We start from the raw sequence: 21035 nt of genomic DNA on the forward strand, positions 1-21035 counted from the left end.
CGTTCTTCGCCTCTCTGTCCTCTCTCGCCCCACTCTCCGGGCAGCACCGACCCGCAAAGAGGTACAGCCGCCACCGCCGCGTGGGAAGGCGGCCCCGAGCCGGGATGCGCGGGGGCAGCCTTAGGAGCCGCTGGTGGCCCTGGCGCGGCCCAGAGCCCCGGCTGTGAGCTGAGCTGGCCCTCGAGCCGAGATCGAGAGTGAGCATCGAGAGCTCAGAGCGCTCGGCTTTGTGTTCGCTCCTTTCTTTGTTTCCCCGCTCTGCGGCATCATGGGCATCCAGGGCCTTCTCCAGTTTATCAAGGAAGCTGCGGAGCCTTCCCACGTGAAGAAATACAAAGGAATGGCGGTAGCTGTGGACACCTACTGCTGGCTGCACAAGGGCGCCTATGCTTGTGCTGAGAAGCTGGCCCGGGGAGAGCCCACGGATTTGTAAGTCTTTCTTATGTTTCACTCTCGGCCCTTTTGCAAACTAAAATTTTCTCAACTTGGTGTTTCTTGAACTAAAAACTAAGTTACAGCAGTTTCACTTCTTGCTATTGGTTCTGAATTCTGAGTTGAACTCTTTAGAAATGGAAATTTTTGGCGATAAATAAACAGTTTTCTAGTTGTGTAAAATAAAAAAAGTATCTATTGAGAAAAAATTCTCAAAAACTTTATTTGTTAGAATACCCAAGGCTGTATCAGTCAGGTTTTTTTTTCCTAGCATGAATCACTGTCAACTATAATTTCTGTGATGAAATTCTGTACGTGCAATTCTTTTCATTTCAAATTTAATATAATTTTCAGACACGTTTTTGGTATGCAAAGAGACTTTGTAAATACTTCTGTGACAAAGATTGTTATGACAGTGAGGAATTTTGAGACATGTGCTCTGAATAAGGTGTAAGATTTTTTGCTGAACATACTACGTTTTTACTTAAAGTAGCTTTTCTAAAACACGTTTACACAGTTATATTTCTAGGGAAGGAAATGCACAGAAATTTGTGGTCATATTTCAGATTCAACTCCGCACCTTAGATCAGGTTTGCATTTCTTTCCCATCTCTGGAAATGTGGCTTGAACTCTTGTTTTAGATTGGATATAGGTAAGGTTGGAAGGGGCCACAGGATGTAATCTCCCTTGCTCCCTTAGAGAACATTACTTGGGGCTGTGTCCAGGTGGCTTTCCAATGGCTCCAGAGAAGGAAGAGACTCGAAAACCTCTCTGGCGAGCCTGTTTCCGTGCTTGGTTACTTGCACAGCAAGGAAGTTCCACTTATATTCTAGTGGAATTCTAGTGGTTTGGTTTCTGCCTGCTGCCTCTTGTCCTGTTGCTTGGCTCCACCCAGGGACCCTTGGATCCATCAAATGTTTGGTTGGAGGCAAGAGAGAGTTGGTGCTTTGCAAATGGATTCAAATATTTACTGCTGCTTGTGTTAATTTGAAGAACTGTGCAGTTTCAATCCAACCCTACCCCTGAAGGTAGTGGCGGTTCCTCAGAGTCCTGAGAGTAGGATACACTTCAGCTGAGGATAAAATTGACTGTCAGGAGAAATTGTCATAGGAAACTTTGGAATGGTTGAATTTGAATACATAGGTACTTTATGGGTAAATCTTGTTTCCATGCACTATGATCCTAGACTGGCACCTTAACTATAGTGTAGAGTCCTTTCATACTTTAAAATTCATCTGGATGGAGGTTTATATAGCTACAGTGCTATTTACTCCTGTCTTTCAAAAATCAGTTATTTTTCTGTAGCTCTTAATCTAGTTTCAGTGCTCGTATCCTTGCGTTCTAAATGCTTCCAAATCCCACTCTCCTTCTCCTCCCTTCCTCTGTTGATGAGGTTGCTCTTGCTGTTTCAAACAGTGTCCTTAAAATAAAAAATTTGATTTTTTTTTCTTTGAACATCGCTGCAATATGCTTCCTTAGTGTTTACAACAGTTATTAGATTTTAGTTCTGTGCTGCTGATAAAATGATCTCATACAGATCTGTAGAAATTACAGGTAAGAAGATGAGAGGTCCAAGGGAATAAATAACATCTGGAGCACCCAACAAATATTTTTTCAAGAGATGGGTTTGAAGGCAGCAGACGGTTGGAGAGATTAAATAACCCCATCACTTCCAGCTCTACAGAAGTGCTTTTAGTCTGCCTTTCTGGAGGAAGGCCATGTACTGTGCTTGTCTGCTTCCTGTTTCCCTGGCCATTGTGAACTGACTTGCTGAAAGTAAAAAGACAATCCATGTTTTAACTGGTTAAGTTTTTGTTATATTGAATCCTAATGTAACAAAATCAACTGAATTATACTCGAATTCTTATTTCATTTTGTCTGGGAGAGAGGAGCAGTCAGCCCAGTTCTGAATTGGGAGGTGGATTATTTCTCTTCATAAAAAATCCACCAAACTGCATTCAAGTGTTATTAGTTTTTTTGTGATACTGTGGGAATGTACAGCCTGTTATGATTTTTGAACAATAGTTAGTCCTAAACTTACAGTTCTCCTTTCCTGCAGCTGGAAAATGTGTAATAGACTTGTGATTAACAATAAAGTTTATCTCTCTTTTCTTACTTTTGTTATTGTTGATACAGTTATGTAGCTTTCTGTATGAAACTTGTTCATATGCTCCTCTCATTTGGAATTAAACCAATTTTGGTATTTGATGGATGTACTCTGCCCTCTAAGAAGGAAGTGGAAAAGGCACGACGAGAGTAAGTACCAAACTACTGCTTTGCAAGCAAAGCAGTTTTATCACTTCAGCTCCAAAAAATCAAAAACCCTCCACCTTCAGCTAGGAAGTAAGTTCTGGTAAACCCCCCTGCAAAGTAGTGTGATATTTTTTCATTTACATCTAAAATCAAACAAACTTCTTAGAGGTTTTATTCCAAAAATAGAGATGCACTTCATAAATGAAAGCCATTTTATAAAGGAAGGAAGTAAGCCTTTGAGCAGTAGTTCCTGTCATGTATTAGAGGCATTTCGTTCGCCCGCACTTGTGATCTCTGGATAAAATATTTTTTCCCAATATAATTTTATTTCAAAATAGCACTCCTGTCCTCATCTTTCTCTACAACTAACAAGATAAAGTTGTTTCAAATTTGGATTCAGGTGCCTATAAATGGGACTTTTCACTGAAGCTATGAGAATTTTTCAGTAGTGGTTGTTATTTATGAAGTCTCATGAGACACATGCCTTCTTCAGCGTGAAATGAACAATTTCCGGTTTATGAAATTAAGCAAATTAGGTTTTCTATCCTCTAAATCAATAACTGTCTAGTGTCAGATATTCCCAACTCCCATTAAATCTATTTTACTGCAAGCTGAGTGGGTACATTTCTTCTTTTACACTGCTGATTTCAGTTCCTATTTGTCACTGTTTTCTGAGAAAATATTATTAATTTCAACATTCAAATCTAGTTGTCCTTGTCAATGCAATGATGTAGTTATTATTTTGTTTTTAAAAATTATGCAGTAGCCTAGATTTGGAAGGTGTTATAATTTTCCCTTTTTCTTACCTGTCTCTCTTAGTCCCTTCTGCTGTTAGTTTTTTAAGTGAAAAATAATCTGAGATCGGTGATATTTTTATCTTTCTTTTAGGAGGCGTCAAGCCAGTCTTCTGAAGGGGAAACAATTGTTGCAGGAAGGGAGGCTGTCAGAGGCTAGAGAATGTTTTGGGCGAAGTGTAAATATTACCCATGCTATGGCTCATGAAGTTATTAAAGTAAGTTGTCAACATTATTGATAATGCCAGTTCAAAAAAAATCTCTGCAATAGGTAGCATATCCTACTCTTCATTTTTGTGGCTACATCACTGCTTATTCTATACAGGAAAGAAAAGTATTCCTACCTGCTCACTCTTTAATTGACTTGCATGTTCTTGGATTGTGTTAGGCACAATTAACAAGCTTGATGTTTATTATGCCCATTTGTATAAATAATGATGTGTCAAACAAAACACATCTCTTCCTACCGCTATGAACTGAATTTGAAACTGTTTTACTTTTGCAACACAAAAAAAACAAGGGTTTTTTTTGCTTTTTTTTTCCCTTGACTAGTTTCTGAGCATAGACTACACAATAAAAATTTGGCTTATTAAAAATTGTTCTTGTAGTTTTTTGCTATACTTTCAATGCAGTCATAGAATCTTCATCAAAAAGTATTGTTTGTTCCAGTACTATTCTCCTTTATCCAGAATATAACTTGCATGAGTTCAAAGCCATCACCTGTGGTCAGATGCAGTGGCAATAGTGTTATAGGAAAGGTTGTTTTTGTAAACCATATATAGATCTAAATTGCTTTGAAGTGGAGTTTTTGAATATGAAGTATTGGACTCTTACTGGGGGTAGGATGGGTGTGTGATTAAAAAGGTCATTTTTAATGCAGAGGTTTTTATGCTTTCAGATCTCTTAAGGTAATTACTGAAAATTAATGCAAAGTACTTGTATGCTTCTTGTTTGTGTACAGGCTGCACGAGCCCAGGGAGTTGATTGTATTGTTGCTCCTTATGAAGCTGATGCTCAGCTGGCTTATCTTAATAAGATTGGCATGGTTCAAGCTATAATTACGGAAGACTCTGATCTTTTAGCTTTTGGATGTAAAAAGGTATGGAAGAAACTAATAACCTTTACCTCTTGCTGATATCTGAAAAGCAGAGTTTGAAGTTGCCAAATATGTTTGATTTATGGATTAACTCTTCTACAACAAGTGTGGGAAACACAAGAGATGAGAATAGCACTTTGCCTCTCTTGTTTCCACCAAGTGCAATGAACCACCTTATATGGGTGAAAATTATTGTTTTCACTTCCTCTTAATTTTCAGGTGTTTCTGAAAATTGACAAGTTTGGAAATGGACTAGAGATAGATCAAACTCGACTGGGAAACTGCAAGCAGCTTGGAAATGTATTTACAGAAGAGAAATTCCGCTACATGTGTATTCTTTCTGGTTGTGACTACCTCCCTTCGATTCATGGAATTGGGTTAGCTAAAGCATGCAAGTTACTAAAATTAGCCAACAATCCAGATATTATAAAGGTAAAGTCAGTTTTGCTTTGTGTTTTGTTTTTTGGCAGTCTATATCAGTATATTTGAAATTTAACATTGAACTGAAAATATGGAGTGTTCTTGTCTTCCTCCATTTTGAGGAGAATACTAAAAAGTAGTTTTAATATTCTTAAAAAAGATGCTGGCCTAAACTTACTCAAGTGTTCAAGCTGATACATATTTATAAGAAAAATACCAAAGTAAACTTAGGTAAAGAATTGTTTTAAGCCTTCGAGGGTATATTCTGTTTGAAGGGAAATGTAATTTTTGGTAAGACTTTGATATTTTTCACACCCCCCTCCCCCCATTACTGCTTTCTTCTGCTTCTTCAGATTAGTTATTAGAACTGCTCAATAAACTGTAACTTCTGTATCAGTACAGATTTATCTGAGTGCAGGAGGGGCAGAGATTGGGAATCCTATTTCTTGGCATACGTATGGATATAGACATTTCTATACTGAAAACCGTATGGAAGAAAGGTGTGATATGATGCAAAACAAATTATTTGGTTTTTTTTCTTGTCCAAATGTATGAAATTAAAACAAATCTTGTATTAGGAAATACAGCGGTTAAGAGGGCGGAAATAACTACTTCTGTATGGATAGTAAGGGAGTAGAGAGGTTAAGAGCTAGTAAGAATAGCACATGGGTCTGTCCTGGAGGCAGGTAAATCTAATCCATAAAAGCATTTTAATATGCAGTTTAATTAACTTAGTGTGTTATCCTCTTTCTTAAATTACTTGTGTGTTTTAGTGTATTTTAACTTTTTCCCTCACAGACAAAGAACTATGATTTTTAATTTTAAAATGTTTTGTATCATATAGAGCAGACATCAGAGTAACTGGTTTTGCTTTTGAGGAAGTAAAAAGGGAACTTTGCACTTTTCCCATGCAAATCATTATTTGCTTTAATATATCTCTGAGCAAAATCCCAGAGTTTATTCTGGTTAGTTTTGCTTTTTTTTCCATTTTAAGAGTACCAACATACTGCTTATGTGTCCTGATAAGATGAATGATAAAAATTTGATGTGCATTAGTTTAAATAAATACACCTTAAGGAGTTTGTTTTTCTGATCACATTTTGTATTGATTTATTTATTGAAGGAGATAAAAAAATTGAATTGTGTTATTTTTGTAATTGTAGACAATTTGAGTGGGAAAAGAATGTATGAAGTTCTATTTTCTTTCCTTCCCCCATTTAAGTTGAATCTGATTGTTGCACTAGGACACACATTATACATTTAATTACAAGCAAAGATAATTAATATTGGAAATGTATTTAACCTTTCACATAATCTGTTAAAATGAAACAGTTGAGTAATTTCTTTTTTGACAGGTTATCAAGAAAATGGGGCAGTACTTGAAGATGAATATAACAGTACCCGAAGAATACATACAGGGTTTTACACGAGCTAATAATACATTCCTGTATCAGTTAGTTTTTGATCCTGTCCACAGAAAATTAGTTCCTCTGAATGCATATGAAGATGATATTGATCCAGAAACACTAACTTATGCAGGACGGTATCCTTTGTGTTGAAAGGGCAGAATGGGGAAATGAGGGTGAGCTGATGTGGTATCTTACAATTTTCATTGCATCTGTGGTGTACTCAGACAGTTTAAATATAAACTGACTGCTTTGTGGCGGTCTTGAATTTCTGCCTGTGTTGTGTGTTATAATCTCTTCCAGTTTAATTCTTGCAGTTTGTGCTCAACTCAGTCTCTAATCTTAGCATTTCCTGTTATACCAAATCCCTCTTCCTATAGAAAAGGTAGCATTTTGCCACATCTGTGCAGTGTAGATTTCAAAACGTAAGATTAGGAAAATGAAGGAAGAGAGGGGACTGTTAAAGTAGTTACTAGCTTTTTATGTTCAAGCCACCTGATCTCTGGCATTTGCAGAAATTAGGAAGGAGAGAGTTAGTGCCTCTCCTGCAGATAATTGAAGAAGTTAATATTGACTTACATGATTTGCCAAAGGCTGCAAATCTATTACAATTGCTGTTACATCAGATTGAGCCAGGAGTAGTAGTATTAATCCTTCTAGCCATGCTTTTTAGCCAAAAAATGGGAAAGCAGCTGTTTTAACTTTCATGGTACTGTTGTTGAAATATAATGTAGCATTCAGATATTTTCCTTTACTATGATGGGAACAGACACGTTGGTGATGATGCTGCTTTTCAAATTGCTATTGGCAATGTTGATATCAATACAATGGAACAAATTGATAGTTATAACCCTGACACGGCACAGGTAACGTCTTTATTACGAAGTTAGATATTAAGAACTTGATGTGGGTCTGAATGTTAATGGGAAAATGTGATTGTTATCCACAAATGAATTGTCAGTGAAAGCTATCGTGGTATTACAGAAACTGTGTGCTCCCACACACACAATTCTCATTTTTTTTAAAGGTAAAGTTTTATTTTTCATGGCATTTAATATCTGTTTTACTTTCACACTTATTTGCTAAGTCCTTAAATCTATTTACAGAAGTAACTGGTTTAAAGAGAAAATTTTCAGAGTCTTGGATTTCTTCCAAGAATAATCATTTGTTTCCTGAAGTGTAATAAATTTTAAACTTTAAATTTGGTCTGAGATGAGCAGTTAGTCACTTGTGCCATATTGAAATGAAGACATCATGGGAGCACAACAAAAAGTATGAAAAGCATGAGAATTGTGGGAACAAAAAAGAAAGGTTTTTGTATGTCACTAGACGTACAAATGTCAACATTTCCTTCCTTGTATGCTGAGTCAGGAAATCATATATAGAAGGCAAAAGCATGAACCTGTGTCTTGGTTTCTAATTGTTTTTTGTAGCCTGTGCAGCAGAGAAGTTGTGGCTGGAATGACCGACGTGATAATCATGTCAATAGCATTTGGAGCAGAGAATACAAGTTTGGCCCCACTGAAGATCCTGCTCCTCCTAAAATGCATTTCCCGGAGAAACCATTAACCAAAGGCATGGAGAAAATAGTTAGTGTTAAAGGACTAAAGCTTGCAGGCAAAGAGCTCTTGTCAAAAAGGCCAAGGAGTGGTATGTTTATATTAAATAAGTATATGAACAACAGTAGAAGGCTGTGGGAAAAGAAAAGACTTTATCTTGTACTTTATGGTATGAGGCTTTAGAGGCTTAACTCTTGAATGTTATTGTCTGTATTCTGTTTTCAACAAGCTACAAGGCTAACAAGCCATAATATTAAAGCCTAGGTGATGATTAAGGGTGACTTTCAACAGGACTTAATGTTCTTTGATTTGCTATAAAACTCTGGTGGTTTCAATTTCAGGTTATGTTTAATACAAGCTGTGTTTTGATATAGTTTTGGTTTTAATTTCTATCTTAAAATGGTTTGTGAAGAAGTTAAAACAGCCTGTTTTTCCTAGCATTGCTATTAGGCCAGACTGAAAACATAAAGAATGTTTTCTGTACTCAGATTGTGCTGCATCTATTCCCTGTATACATGCTCTTTATGCCAAATTTTTCACTCTCTCTAGTGTGTCTGTGTTATTTCATCTTCTATGCCACCTGAGTTATAGGTGCTCAGATAAACTGTGGGCTTGTAATAGAAGAGGCACTTTTTGTTCCTGTTGTGCTTTATGTTAAGTATTTTCCACTGCTTCCTTTGCTTTCTGATTATACTGCTGGAGCTTTCTTTTTTTTCCCTTTGGTACTCCTGGTGTCTTCCTATTCTCTCTCTTATCAAAGTCTGTAGGTAGTTTAGCAACCTGCCTCTGAATCAAATGTAGTTTCATTGTTGTTCTGCCTTCACTCCATCTATCTTTTCACCAAGTTATTTTTAAGGCAATGTACTAGAAAACAATGGCATTAAAGACATCTGAACTCTATTTTCTTACCAGACCTTACTAGTATTTTTAAGCCTGTGAGAGTAAATATGTAATGTTTAGTTATCTCATAACTGGTTAATTGTAGAATGTGCTTTTACAGTGATACTTAAATTGTCTTTAGATTCAGAAGAAATCTCAGATGGAGATCTGTTTAAGCAATATTCATTTTCAAAAACAAAAAGAATCAAGAAGGAGAATGATAATGATGGCCAAGCACAAAAGAGTGTGTCAGCAATACAAAGCCTTGATTCTCCAGGAATTTCCATCACTCAAGAAAGCTCTAACTCCCTACCCAGAGTTAGAAATAAATTTGCTTCATTTTTACAAAGGAAAAACAAAGAGAAGGGTGCTGTAATTGTTCCAGGAACAAGAAGCAGGTATGCTTATGTCACATGTTTTCATAAGTAGCAAAATATTATGTGCTGTCCTGGTTGCTAAAATGGCCTGAATACTGAAAATAGGAAGAATGCTTCCTCAAACTTTTTATGCAACTGTATTGCATCTCAGCCGAGATGGTGGATCCTTTGTGCTAAGGCACGCTATCTTATGGGAGACAGATAATGTTCATTTTTTACTGCTGAAGTGAAGACTTGAGACTATTCATGGAATGCTTTGGTTTGGAGGGGACCTTAAAATCATCTCGTTCCAACCCCCCTGACATTGTCAGGACACCTTCTACTAGACTAGGCTCCTCAGAGATCCATCTGACTTGATCTTGAGCACTTCCTGGGATGGGCATCTGCAGCTTCTCTGGGCAACCTGTTCCAGTGCACCACCACACTCACATTCACCATAAGGTGAAGAATTTCTTCCCGGTATCTAATTTCAACCTTCTTCAACTTAAAATCATTCCCTCTTGTCCTGTCACTCCATGCCCTTGTGAAAAGTCCCTCTGCAGCTCTCCTGTGGGCTGCCCTGTAAGTACTGCAAGGTGTTATAAGCTCTTCTGGAACCTTTTCTTCTCCAGGCTGAGCAGCCTAGAGAAGAAAAGCTCTCAGCTTTTCTTTGTAGGAGACGTGCTCCAGCTCTGTGATCAATTTGGTGGCTCTCAAGAAAATATTTAATATCTCTGGGTATCAAAATTAATTAGGAATTGGCTGGGGTTTTTTTCCAGGTAAAGGACATGTGATATATCTCAAAAAAACAAGGATAGCTATTTGTGGCAGATATATAAGCAGTCAATGAATTCATGGACTTAAGTTGATGGGGCTTTTGGTTTATTTCAGTAAAGCTAAACCTGGTCATACTCGATGACAAATATCTATTCTTATCCCATCCCATTCAGCTTACACTGCTGATCTCTGCAGCATCACTTTGAGAACAGGGACTTTGTTAGGTTTGGGGTTTTTTTCATTTAGTCCCATTTGATCACATCTACTTGAATTTGTTTTACAAAACATTATCACAATTAGGTCTATTATTGGGTAATTTTTATCTGAAATAATCTGAATATTTTTGAGGAGTGCAATTTTGCAGAGCAGTCTTAATTCCTTTGTTTTAAAACGTACCTTTCTGAGCTGAAAGTTTTGGAAAGCTTTTTTATTGCATGAAAAATTAAGAGTTGTCACTGCTGATAGGTTCTTCCCTAAATCTGTGCTCTGTATTCTGAGGAACTGCTGCTATAGCATAGAAAAAAGTAGTAAGGTTCTGTTTTCTTTGATAAATGGTGCTGTAGTATTTCACTACTAGCTTTATCATCTTTAATATATTCTTAAATTTTGTAGGCTTTCTGGATGTTTGTTTTTTTGTTGGTATTTTTTTGTGAAATGTCTCCCTGAGGGACTTTTCCTGTTGCCAAAATAATTTGTCTGCAAGTATACCTTGAAAATAAAATTGATGGATAGAGACAATGATGCAAATGAGTAACTTTCTTCCCCCTTGCTTTCATCTCTTTTTTTTTTTCTTTTTTAGGTTTTTCTGCAATGATGCAGATATGTTTGACAGTAGAGCAAAGAAGGAAGGTTGTGATCTAATTCAGGATGCTGAGCAGGATTGCCAGAAACAGGAAGTAAAACATGTAGCTGAAGATGTTTCTAGGTTTTCAGAAACTGAAAAATCATCACGGACTGTCTTTACACCTCCTGGAGAAATGCAGAAAAGTTGTTCCCAGGGGTTTAGCGGCCTCAAAAGTAACTCAGGAAATCTTGGTCTACCTCACGCTGTATTTTCACAGCAGTTTTACCAACAGAGAAACAACTGCATTGTATCGCAGGAAGATCAGATTAATGAGGCAGTGTGTGATGAATCGGAGGAAGAGTCCTCCCCCTTAATAGAACTGGAACAGTCATCCCAGTCTCATGGGTCTTTTGAGCCATCAGAATGCAGTTTGGAGTCTTCAGAAATCCTGCAAGTGCCCAACAACAGCTTAGGTGCAAAGGTAAGAGAATTAGACATTGTTTCAGCATTTGTTTTCACTTTAAATTATAAAAGAAATTATTCAGTGAAGTCTGCTTTTCAGAATGGTGCCTACAGATGATGTAGCTTGTGCTAACAAAACTTATCTCTAAATAGAATCACAGGATGATCATATTCTTGTCAATGCTTAACATCATTGTACAGAATGGATTGACATACTAGCTTAAATAAAATCTGTTCTCTGGTTTTAGTTTGTTTTGAGTTTTCTGCTGCTATCACTGCAGTGCCTCATAAAAACACCTGGTAGGCAACCTTTTGTTCTCTGCTTTTAGTCCCTGAAGTGCTTTCAGAAGCATATGCATGCCTTTGTAGTGTTGCTTGCTAAAAGCCAGGTTTTTGTATGAGTTCTTAGAGGTGCTGAAAACATTATAGCTGAAAGTATATACATGTAGCTATGAAAGCATATATTGTGTTTACAAAAAGAAAACCTGTTTTAAAACCAGATCAATTTTCTCTTGAAGGAATCTGATTCTAGTTCAAAACCGAATGATGATCAGTGTTCTCTGTCTGTGCTATTTTCTGCTGTTCAAACTAACAAAAAAAATACAATCATAAAGACCAAGGTAAGAATTCTTCTAATTTTATGAGCTTTACTAAACTCTGAAAATCAGTTTCTACTAGCTCATTTTAGAACTTGCAGTGAAAGACTTAAGCAATGTAAATGTTGACAAGACAAAGCTTTATTCTTGTTCATCTACCCTGGAGCTGGGGTGAAATATAACCACCTATAGTTGATAACAGAGCTGCAACTTGTTTGGGGATTTTAAACACTTCAGTATAAAGTAAGGCAAGAAAATCCATTTCAGGATTTATGATATAAATTGCAGTAATGTTCACAGTCCGGATACAGTCACAAGATGCAACGGTAATTTGACTTCTCTGTGTTTGCTTGTATGTATGAGAATAAACTTATGTTCCTTGTCTGTGGAACATTTCTAACAGCTTAATATGTATGTCCAGTTGATAACATCTAAGACTTTAACAGCTCTGATTTCTTCGGTGTTGTCATTAAAATTGGCCAAAAGATGTAAGAGGCAGATGTTTTCTATATATGCCCCCTAATAAGTTTTCTTGTAGACAGACTAAAAATCACAAGCTTCTCTCTGCTGGACAAGATTACTATGTGTTTTGTAAAATAGTGACATCTTGTGGTTATTGCTAGGAACTTATTTGTTAAGGAGCAAGTTACATTTGCATTTTGAAACATTAACATTTTTCCTGCTTTTCCTCAACAAGACTGAGCAAGGAAATCGTCCTGGCTTTCAGAATTTTCATTATTTTGGTTTTAAGGCTGTGTTTAATATGTTTTACATTATTTTACTCACATTGGAAGGTATATTGGGAGAATGAATATATTCAATATTGGAGGATCACATTATGGAAGTACTGATGTAATATAAGCATCACGTAAAAGCAAAATTTCAGCAAGCTTGGAGCCCTTCAGAAAACAAAAACTGCTTTAAACTAACCCTATTCTCTGAGGACAATAGGGTTAGTTTAAAGCAAGTGGCTAGTAGGAGGATTTCCACCACTTATTTCCATGGCCATGAATTCTCTCTTCTTCTGTTATGTGCTGGGAATAATAATTATAAAGAATTACATCAGAAAACTGGCTTGGCCGAAAAGTAACCTGACAACAACAACCAAAAGGTAGTCATGTGGTAACTTGGGCCCACCTAGACTCTTGGGCTCCTATGAGTTGTCACACCAGTGAGACCATGGGAGAGCGAAGGCAGAGATAAGGAGCATCACTTTTGGCTCAGTTTTCTCTTAGAATTTATTAAAATCTTGTTAGAATGTTTATTAGGGTCCTGCAAGTGTAAAAAAAGAGACGTGTGTGCTGGTGTTAAATACAGCAGAAGGTACCAAAGGGGAAAATGAGTTCCAGATTTAGGGAAGAAGCAGTTAATCACATAATGCATAATTTCCTCTGATTTTGTTAAGTTCAGTATCAGCTATGTAGATTTACTTAGGGAAATTTAATAACTGGGGGAGGCAATCTGAAAAGTTTGTCAGCTCTTACAGTGGTTCCAATCCAAAATATGAAGTACTACCTACTCAATTCTAATATCAAAGCTAGTAGAAGCTTTTTGCTAAGAAATGTCTATGTGATAAAGAGCTCCCTAAGACCTCAAGTTTTTTCCTATGATACTATTTCAGCTGCGCTTTTTACTGCTAATTATTTTTCACAATTGCTGTGAGCTCTGCAAAGAGTCTAATACTGATAACAGAAAAGAGCATTCTGCTCTGGCTTTAAATTTCTTAGCCTACTTTCGGGTTAGCTAAATTAAGTTCTAACTCAGATGTAATTCAGTACTACAGGGATACATAGGATTTAGGTGCCTTCACGTGCTGCAAAAATACGAAGGTGATAGATAAAAAGCAAAATATTATAAAGCAGGCAGTTTTAAGATTTTATTTTATTCTTCCTAGTATTCTTGTTCCAATTTTTAGCTTACATTCTAAACACTTTTTTTCCCTCCTTGGAATACCAAGGTCTGCTTAATATATTTAGGTAGAGCCAATGCAATTTCAATAATAGAATCATAGAATCATTAAAGTTGGAAAAGACCTGTGCAGTCAGGTCTAGCTGTCAATCCAGCACTACCACATTCACCATCAAACTGTATCCTGAAGTGCCATATCCACACAATTTTTGAACACTTCCAAGAATTGTGATCCTGCCACTTCTCTGGGCAGCCTGATCCAATACTTTATAACCCTTTGCAGGAAGAAGTTTTTCTTAATATCCAATCTAAATCTCCCCTGGTGCAACTTGAGGCCATTTCCTCATGTCCTATTAGTAGTTGCCTGGAAGAAGAGGCCAACCCCCACCTGGCTACACCTTCCCTTCAGGCAGTTGTAGGGAGTGACGAGGTCGCTCCTGAGCCTCCTTTTCTCCAGGCTGAACACTCCCATCTCCCTCAGCTGCTCTTCATCAGACTTGTGCTCCAGACCTTTCACCAGCTCTATTGCTTGTCTCTGGACTCATTCCAGTACCTCAATGTCTTTCTTGTAGACAGAGGCCAAAACTGAGCACAGTATTTGAGATGCAAAAAAATATATAACAAATGTGTGTGGTGGGGGGATGGCAAAATGCCATGATGTTTCAAAAGACCTAAGCTATGAATTCTCTTTGAAGAAGAGGCTGCTGAGATGTTCCAATTTAAGTCTGGTTGGTCTGGTTATATTTAAGAGAGAGATTCTGGCCAAGCACTGCTTTTCTGAGCTCCTGGTATAGAAATTGGATGAGAAAGTCCAGCTAGAGGTCTAATAATCGTTGGGGTCATCGTACTGTTACCTGTGCCCTTGCTTATGGCTCCCTCTTCATGAAATCTGAGTGGAATTCACAGGGATTGATACCAGAGAGTTGATGCTCTTAAAATTCTAAAAGATGGCATTACATGGGAGCACAACAAATAGTCTTCAAACAGGTGTAAAAGTAACTATTCATTAGGTTTTAAAAACTGAATTCAAAATAAATTAGTATTTACAACCTTAATATTAAGACTTATGGAAGTGGGTTTGCTAGTTCTTACAGCTGCAGTATGTCATGTGTTTGAGATACCATTTTTTAGATTATAAACTATCTAAATATACTTCATTGTGGCATTTCAGATTGCATTATCTCAACACAATGTAAAACACTTTATTTTTTTGATTATAAGCTTTGCAGCATGATATCTGTTGCTTGCAGATTGTCATTTTAACCATTTATACTGCAATGTTAAAATCCCACAGGTTCCTGGATTACGTAAATCCAGTAATATAAGGTCACATATGGTAACAAAGCTCAAGCCATTGATACCTGCTAAAGTAAGTGGACTAAGCAGGAAGCTGTCACCTGTGCAGAAGAGAAAGGACTGTGATACTGAAAATAAGCTGGGGCTGCAATCCACTATTGGGGAACTCTGGAAAAGCTTCCAATTTAAAAGGTGAGTTGCTTTAACCCTTTACTTAGTACACCGCATGCTTTTTTCCCAAAGAAACAATTTTCAAAGCAGACTCTATACATGTTCTCCATACAATTCAGTAAGGATAACAGTGCAAGATTAGATATTTTCTACATAGCATTTATAACTTCCTAAGCTTTATGTAAACATGAAGCATGGTTTTTGTAAATATGTTTTTATAATTAGTTTTTTCTTTCTAACCAGGAAAAACTCTAGATAAAATTCACTTACTGAATTTTATTGATAATTAAATTTTGTTTATCATAATTGATATGAAAATCATTGCCGTTGTTTGCCATCAAACACCAAAAATCATTTATTGACCTAAATGCAAAAGCTGCATTAAAGATGCTAAATATGAGTACAAGACTGCTTCTATTTAACTCTGTGTCACTCACGTTTGGAGATGGCTCATTGTCAGAAGTATTCTGCTTTCAAGACGACAGTGAACTAATGGAATATTTCTGTTAGCAAGAGTATCTGGTTATAAGAGACATTCTTGCAAATTCTGTTGCTTTTCCTTGTGCAGATGACTTTTCTAACTTGAACTTTCTGCAAATAGCTTCAAGGTTTGAATTTGAAGGGCAACTATTATTCTTAAAAAGTACAACAGAATCTGAAGTGTAGTTATTCTGACTTGCACTATCTCCATGGGCTCAGATAAAAACTCCTGGAGACAAAGTTTTCCCAGCTTTAAGTAGTAATCTCAACTTCGAATAAATAAGTCTTATTTAAATAAAATTATTTTCACTAACTTGAAACCAAATGTGAGTAGGACAAAAGTATTCTTTGCACTGAGTAGTAAATGTTGATATTGGTGAGTGTATGTTAATTCAGATGAATGTATTCTAGTAAGTTTGGGCCTTAGGGTAGGTTATTATAAACATACAACTGTTTTCTGTTTTAAAAGTATGACTTAAGGCATTTACACTTTTAGAAATCTTACTTTTTTATTATCTTCCTTATGGGGTGTAAGAATGATTGACAGTTTCAAGGAGGAAATGAAAGTGGTTTTGTATTTATTGCTTGGCCTGTATTTAGGAATGTCTGACCAGGGTTGCTCACAAGGAGAAAATTCATAAATTTGGATTTATCAGAATACAGGCAGATAGATCAGTGTGAGCCTAGGTGGCACTCTCTGCTGATGGTTGCAAGACTTGGCTCCCACCATGCACATTTTATCCATCCAGTTTTGGCTGGTTTGTAACCTCTGGGTGTTTATACTGGGGATATATATTATTCTATTACTTCTATGTAAGCAACAATTTCTTAGCTTTTAGGAGATGTTTTTTCTCAACGCATTTCACAAATTGGATTTTTTACTGCTAGAACTTGCTTAGCTCTTTTTTTTTTCCAGATTTTAAGAGGTTTCTAAATTAGCCTTATGTTTTAACAATTGTTACCTTATGGCAAATACATCATGTGAGATTCTAACCTGTTCTGCCTTATTGTCAAGGCTCACAGGATATATATAAAACTACACTTATTCAGAAGACCTAAATGTTAAGGAAGCAGGTACAACCCAAAGCAGGATGGGGTACATACAGTCTTTCATAAGTAAAGCTAACAGCTATCATTCTGTCACTTTCAGTGAAGTTGTCCATTTGTTCTAAAATTGAAATTAAAACCTTGCATCAGAAATTTTTATTTTTTTATTTATTCATAGGTGGAATGGGTAGTTAGGTGATGGGTCTTGCTTTGTTTTAACCTGTATATTCTTACAGGCCTGTGGTTAGAAACACAAAATATCATTCTTCAATTTTGTTTTGTCTTTGGTTTTTTGTGCAGAGAGTATGAAAAACTTCCTTCTTATAGAAAGTCAGATCCTTTGTCTCCAATCAAAGATAATATACAGCTCACTCCAGAAACAGAAGAAGAAATCTTTAATCATCTGGAACATAGTCATGTTCAGAGAGCTATATTCCAGTGAACTGCATGCTGTTCATGATGGGATGGATTTTTAATCATTGTCAAAATTTACCTTTGGATATTTCATCAATATATAAAAGATGCTTTGAAAACCAGCAATGTACTTTAGTCTGACTAGTGATTTATCATCTCTTTTATTAAAGCATGAATTCAAAGGTACAGTTCTATACTGACTGGAATAAAATAATTCATATTTCTCTGTTCTCTTACTCAAAGTCCCCACGCTAAATTTTTCTCCAAACACTTTCAGTTGTCCCTGGGCATTTGTATGTCTCATACAATCCAAGTTGCTACAAGAGCAGCAGAAAAAGTTTGTGTCTTAATTTGTAATAATTAATATTTTTTGCCACTTTCTTTTTTCCTCTTGAGGCTAATCTGGCTTCACTACAGGCTTAAAACTGCTGTTAAGTGTGCATGACAGTCTGCAGTATACTTCCAGCAGTCTGATAACTGTTTCTTTTCCCTGTAAGGTAAGATTTGCTCTCTAGACAGTTGGCTTTCTGTTTGGTTCAGTCATGTTGGCGGTAGGAATAACTGGGGAAAGGAAGTGCAGAAAGGAATATCACAAATATCTGGTCCCCAAATTGCCACATTAATAGAATGCAATCCAAAAAATTAACATGTATTCTTCTGTTTAACATGTCTGTTTCACATTTATATTCTTTTCTAAGAACAGACACCCAAAATGCCAGTCCTCAGAGGTAAGGTTACAAAATAGCATTGTCATCACAACAGGCCATGCTTCAGTGTTCAACTAAAGAAAGAGACTGGAGCCCTTGCTGTGTTTGACTCAATTACCATGAAATAGCATGATGGGATTTCAGATTTTTACCCTGCAAATCAGGATTTGAGTCACTGTTAAAGGTATGTTTGGAACTTTCCTATTTTTAGGAGTGGATAGTATTTCTGCAGCAGATGAAGGTACAAAAAGATATCTTAACCTGTGAAATATAGTTTCTATTCCTGAAATTAATGCTTTCCCTCAGCCTTTGAGCTTTTTGCAAGAGTTTCAAGTTTGAAATTACCTATGAGAGGCAGAGGTTTTTAGGTTGCAATGTACTTTTTTATTTTCTCTCTTAAGAGAATTTCCATCTATGAAACTGAAGTGATCACCTGAATTAAATTACAAAGAAGCTGCTTAAAAGAAAAAATTTGATCCTCAAATTTGTGGGATCAGCCCTCTTATTTCTACATTTGTGTTGAAGGTATGGGATACAAGGAATTGAAGCAACGATGGTCTAGGACAGGCTTTCTCTCCTATGTGCACCGCCAGAAAATCCCTACCACTGAAAAGCAATATTTTAATGTTGATCTTCAGAGAGGACTGTCTCAGGTAGGATATTACAAATGTAGGCCAGGGATAAATGTTTGTGTTTCCAGTCATAGAACTGTTGCCTGGGATGAATTTTTATGTGCTCCTACAAATATAATAAAAATTACAGAATGAGTCTTTGAAGGGAAAACAGAAAAACAGTCTGTTTTCATCCATTGCTTATTTATTGGTGTTGGAGTTGCAAGGTTTTTAGTACAGTACATCCTTGCCTTTTTCCTGCCTCTTCAGAGTCAAAGGGCCACTTGTTCCTGCTTTAGTGGATCATCATAAGAGACAAACCACTTGTTTTTGTGCTATCAAGGACAGGTGATTTTAAGGGATTGTCTTATGTGCAAGCTACACTGTATGTTCTTAAAGCAGATTTCTTAAAAATACTTCTGTATAGTTCCTGATCTGTGTTTTTGAGGTCTTGGGTACTGACTTCACATTTCAGAGGATTCTTTTCAGGAATAGAGGCATCTGATACATTACATGTAAACATGTAACATGTGTAAGCATATAATAGCATTTAAGTTTTATACTTCTAATGGAGAGTTATTGTGTTGGTGTTTGCTCTGTGGAAGGTACAAGAACATAAATGCAAATGAATTGGTGCAAGACTTCATTCCTGAGTTTAATAGGGTAGGGTAATATTCCATAGTAAAAATTATTACATATCAGAATAGGAGAAAATATTACAGGTTATGATGGCATGGGGAGGATAAAATATAACACCATGAAAAGAAAAAGGAAAAAAAACACAGAGGAAAGAGAGTTTGGTGATTTTAAAAAAGCAGGCATTTAAAAGCTTAATAGTTGGAAAACAAGTGAGTAGGAAGAATTGAAAGCAAATGGCAAACAAGGCATGACTGTGTGTTGCTTGCTTTATAATCTCATAAAATAGTAAATATACCTTTTAATATCTATAACTAATATTTCTAATTTTATCAGCAGGACTTCAGAGTATTTTTACAAAATTTATGGCATTGCTAAACTACATTAAAAGGGTAAATCTGGCCCAGAAAAACTAAATTTACTGATGGTGGTCTAATCGAGCTTCACTTTTGAAAGTGCTGGCTGGCCATTCCTTCATCAGAATTCTCATATGATCTATAAATATGCAGTATCACAGAGAACTAATGTGAGAGTGTGATCATCCAAATCCAGACATGGTTTTAAAACTATAGGTGACTTGTCCAAATTCAACTGAGTATTTCTGCTTAAATCTTTTCATTCCTTCTCGCACAAATCAATACAGTAGAGTCATTTTTATGAATGCATGTGATTAAGGATGTTTTGAGGTCAATTAGCAGCTATTAGCATCCTTTTTTTTTAACAATTAGCCAATTCTGTTAAACTAAGTACAATTTTAGATATTTCACCTCACCATTTTTTCTCCAATAAAGTTGATTTTAAATTAGCTAATGCTAACTTTAGTGTATTAAAACCACTTTCTTTAGCAAACACAATGACCTTCAATGTTCACCTGAATTACAATGAACATTTTTTTTAAAGTTTTAGGTAGAACTAAATAACATAAGTATTGATTTATAAATAATTTCTAGTTTAAATACAGAGAACACTGACTTCTGAGATTATGGTTGCTAAATGCAAGAAACCATTGAACATTTTTGGTGGGTTTTTGTTAGGGGATTTTTGTTGTTGTCTGATTATTTTGTTAATAAGGTAAATTGCTAAGCAAAGTAGAGTTCAGTTAATGGTCTAAAATCTGATCAAAACTAAGCTGGATTGTCCTGTGTCCAATATTATATGTATGTTCAGAGGCTTAAATAAGCTAATATTTGTATTGGCTTAAAAGTCTGCTTCTTGGAGGTCAGTCACAGTAAGAACATCCATCTTCTCACTGAAATATAAAAATGATACAATTTTGGAGGCTTCTGTGGTTTGTCTTGTTTTTCTTGGTTTCCTGTGTCTGGCATGCACATTTCGCCAATGCCAGAATCCTGAAGTGTTATCAGTTGCACAAATTTCTGTCTGACAGTAAAGACCAAGAGACTGTCAGTTTTCTTCATGTTAGCGTGGATTTTGCCCACTTTGATTTCACAACATTTAATAGCTTCAAGCATGCAAGAACATTATGCTCCTATGTTCTGGTCAGTATTTTTAAGTCAAATTTCTCTGGCTTTGAAGAAGAAAAATAAAAGCATACCTACTGGCAGTGCTTAACTGAATAAATACAAACTAAATATAAATATCACCATATTCGTACTAATGCATCTTTTGCATATCCTCAGGTTTCTTTTTTAAACAATTCTTTAAAACACAGAAAAGCTTTGCATAACAGTAAAGTTAGGGTAGTCAAAGTGTAGTTTTGGGGTTGATTTTTTCTGGGTGGGATTTTTTTGGCTGTCATTATGCTATTTCCTCAGCAAAAACAACATGAAAGACTCCCCGACTTTGCCCTAGCCCACATTTTGATTTATTTATATATTAAACCATCAAAATGCTTTCTTATCTGCTTTTTAAGCCAGCAGTGGCAAGTGGAGAGAAGGAATTTTGTGAATTTTCTGGAAAAGTTACAATAGTCTGCAGTAGCAATTTCCCC

The 21035-nt window shown here is 36.2% G+C and overlaps 1 protein-coding gene across 1 annotated transcript; it reads left to right on the plus strand.

The window, feature by feature from the left end:
* The first annotated feature begins 268 nt into the window (after positions 1-268).
* On the plus strand, positions 269-20368 carry EXO1 (exonuclease 1). The gene is made up of 13 exons (XM_005420060.2): positions 269-429; positions 2569-2688; positions 3574-3697; positions 4441-4578; positions 4795-5007; positions 6351-6538; positions 7171-7267; positions 7835-8051; positions 8982-9237; positions 10772-11237; positions 11737-11838; positions 15017-15210; positions 17017-20368. The coding sequence occupies exons 1-13, from the start codon at positions 269-271 to the stop codon at positions 17156-17158; spliced, it is 2418 nt and encodes an 805-aa protein (XP_005420117.1). The 3' UTR covers positions 17159-20368.
* Positions 20369-21035: the final 667 nt, after the last annotated feature.

This window comes from Geospiza fortis, unplaced genomic scaffold, assembly GCF_000277835.1.
Source record: "Geospiza fortis unplaced genomic scaffold, GeoFor_1.0 scaffold162, whole genome shotgun sequence".
Taxonomy (NCBI): Eukaryota; Metazoa; Chordata; class Aves; order Passeriformes; family Thraupidae; genus Geospiza; species Geospiza fortis.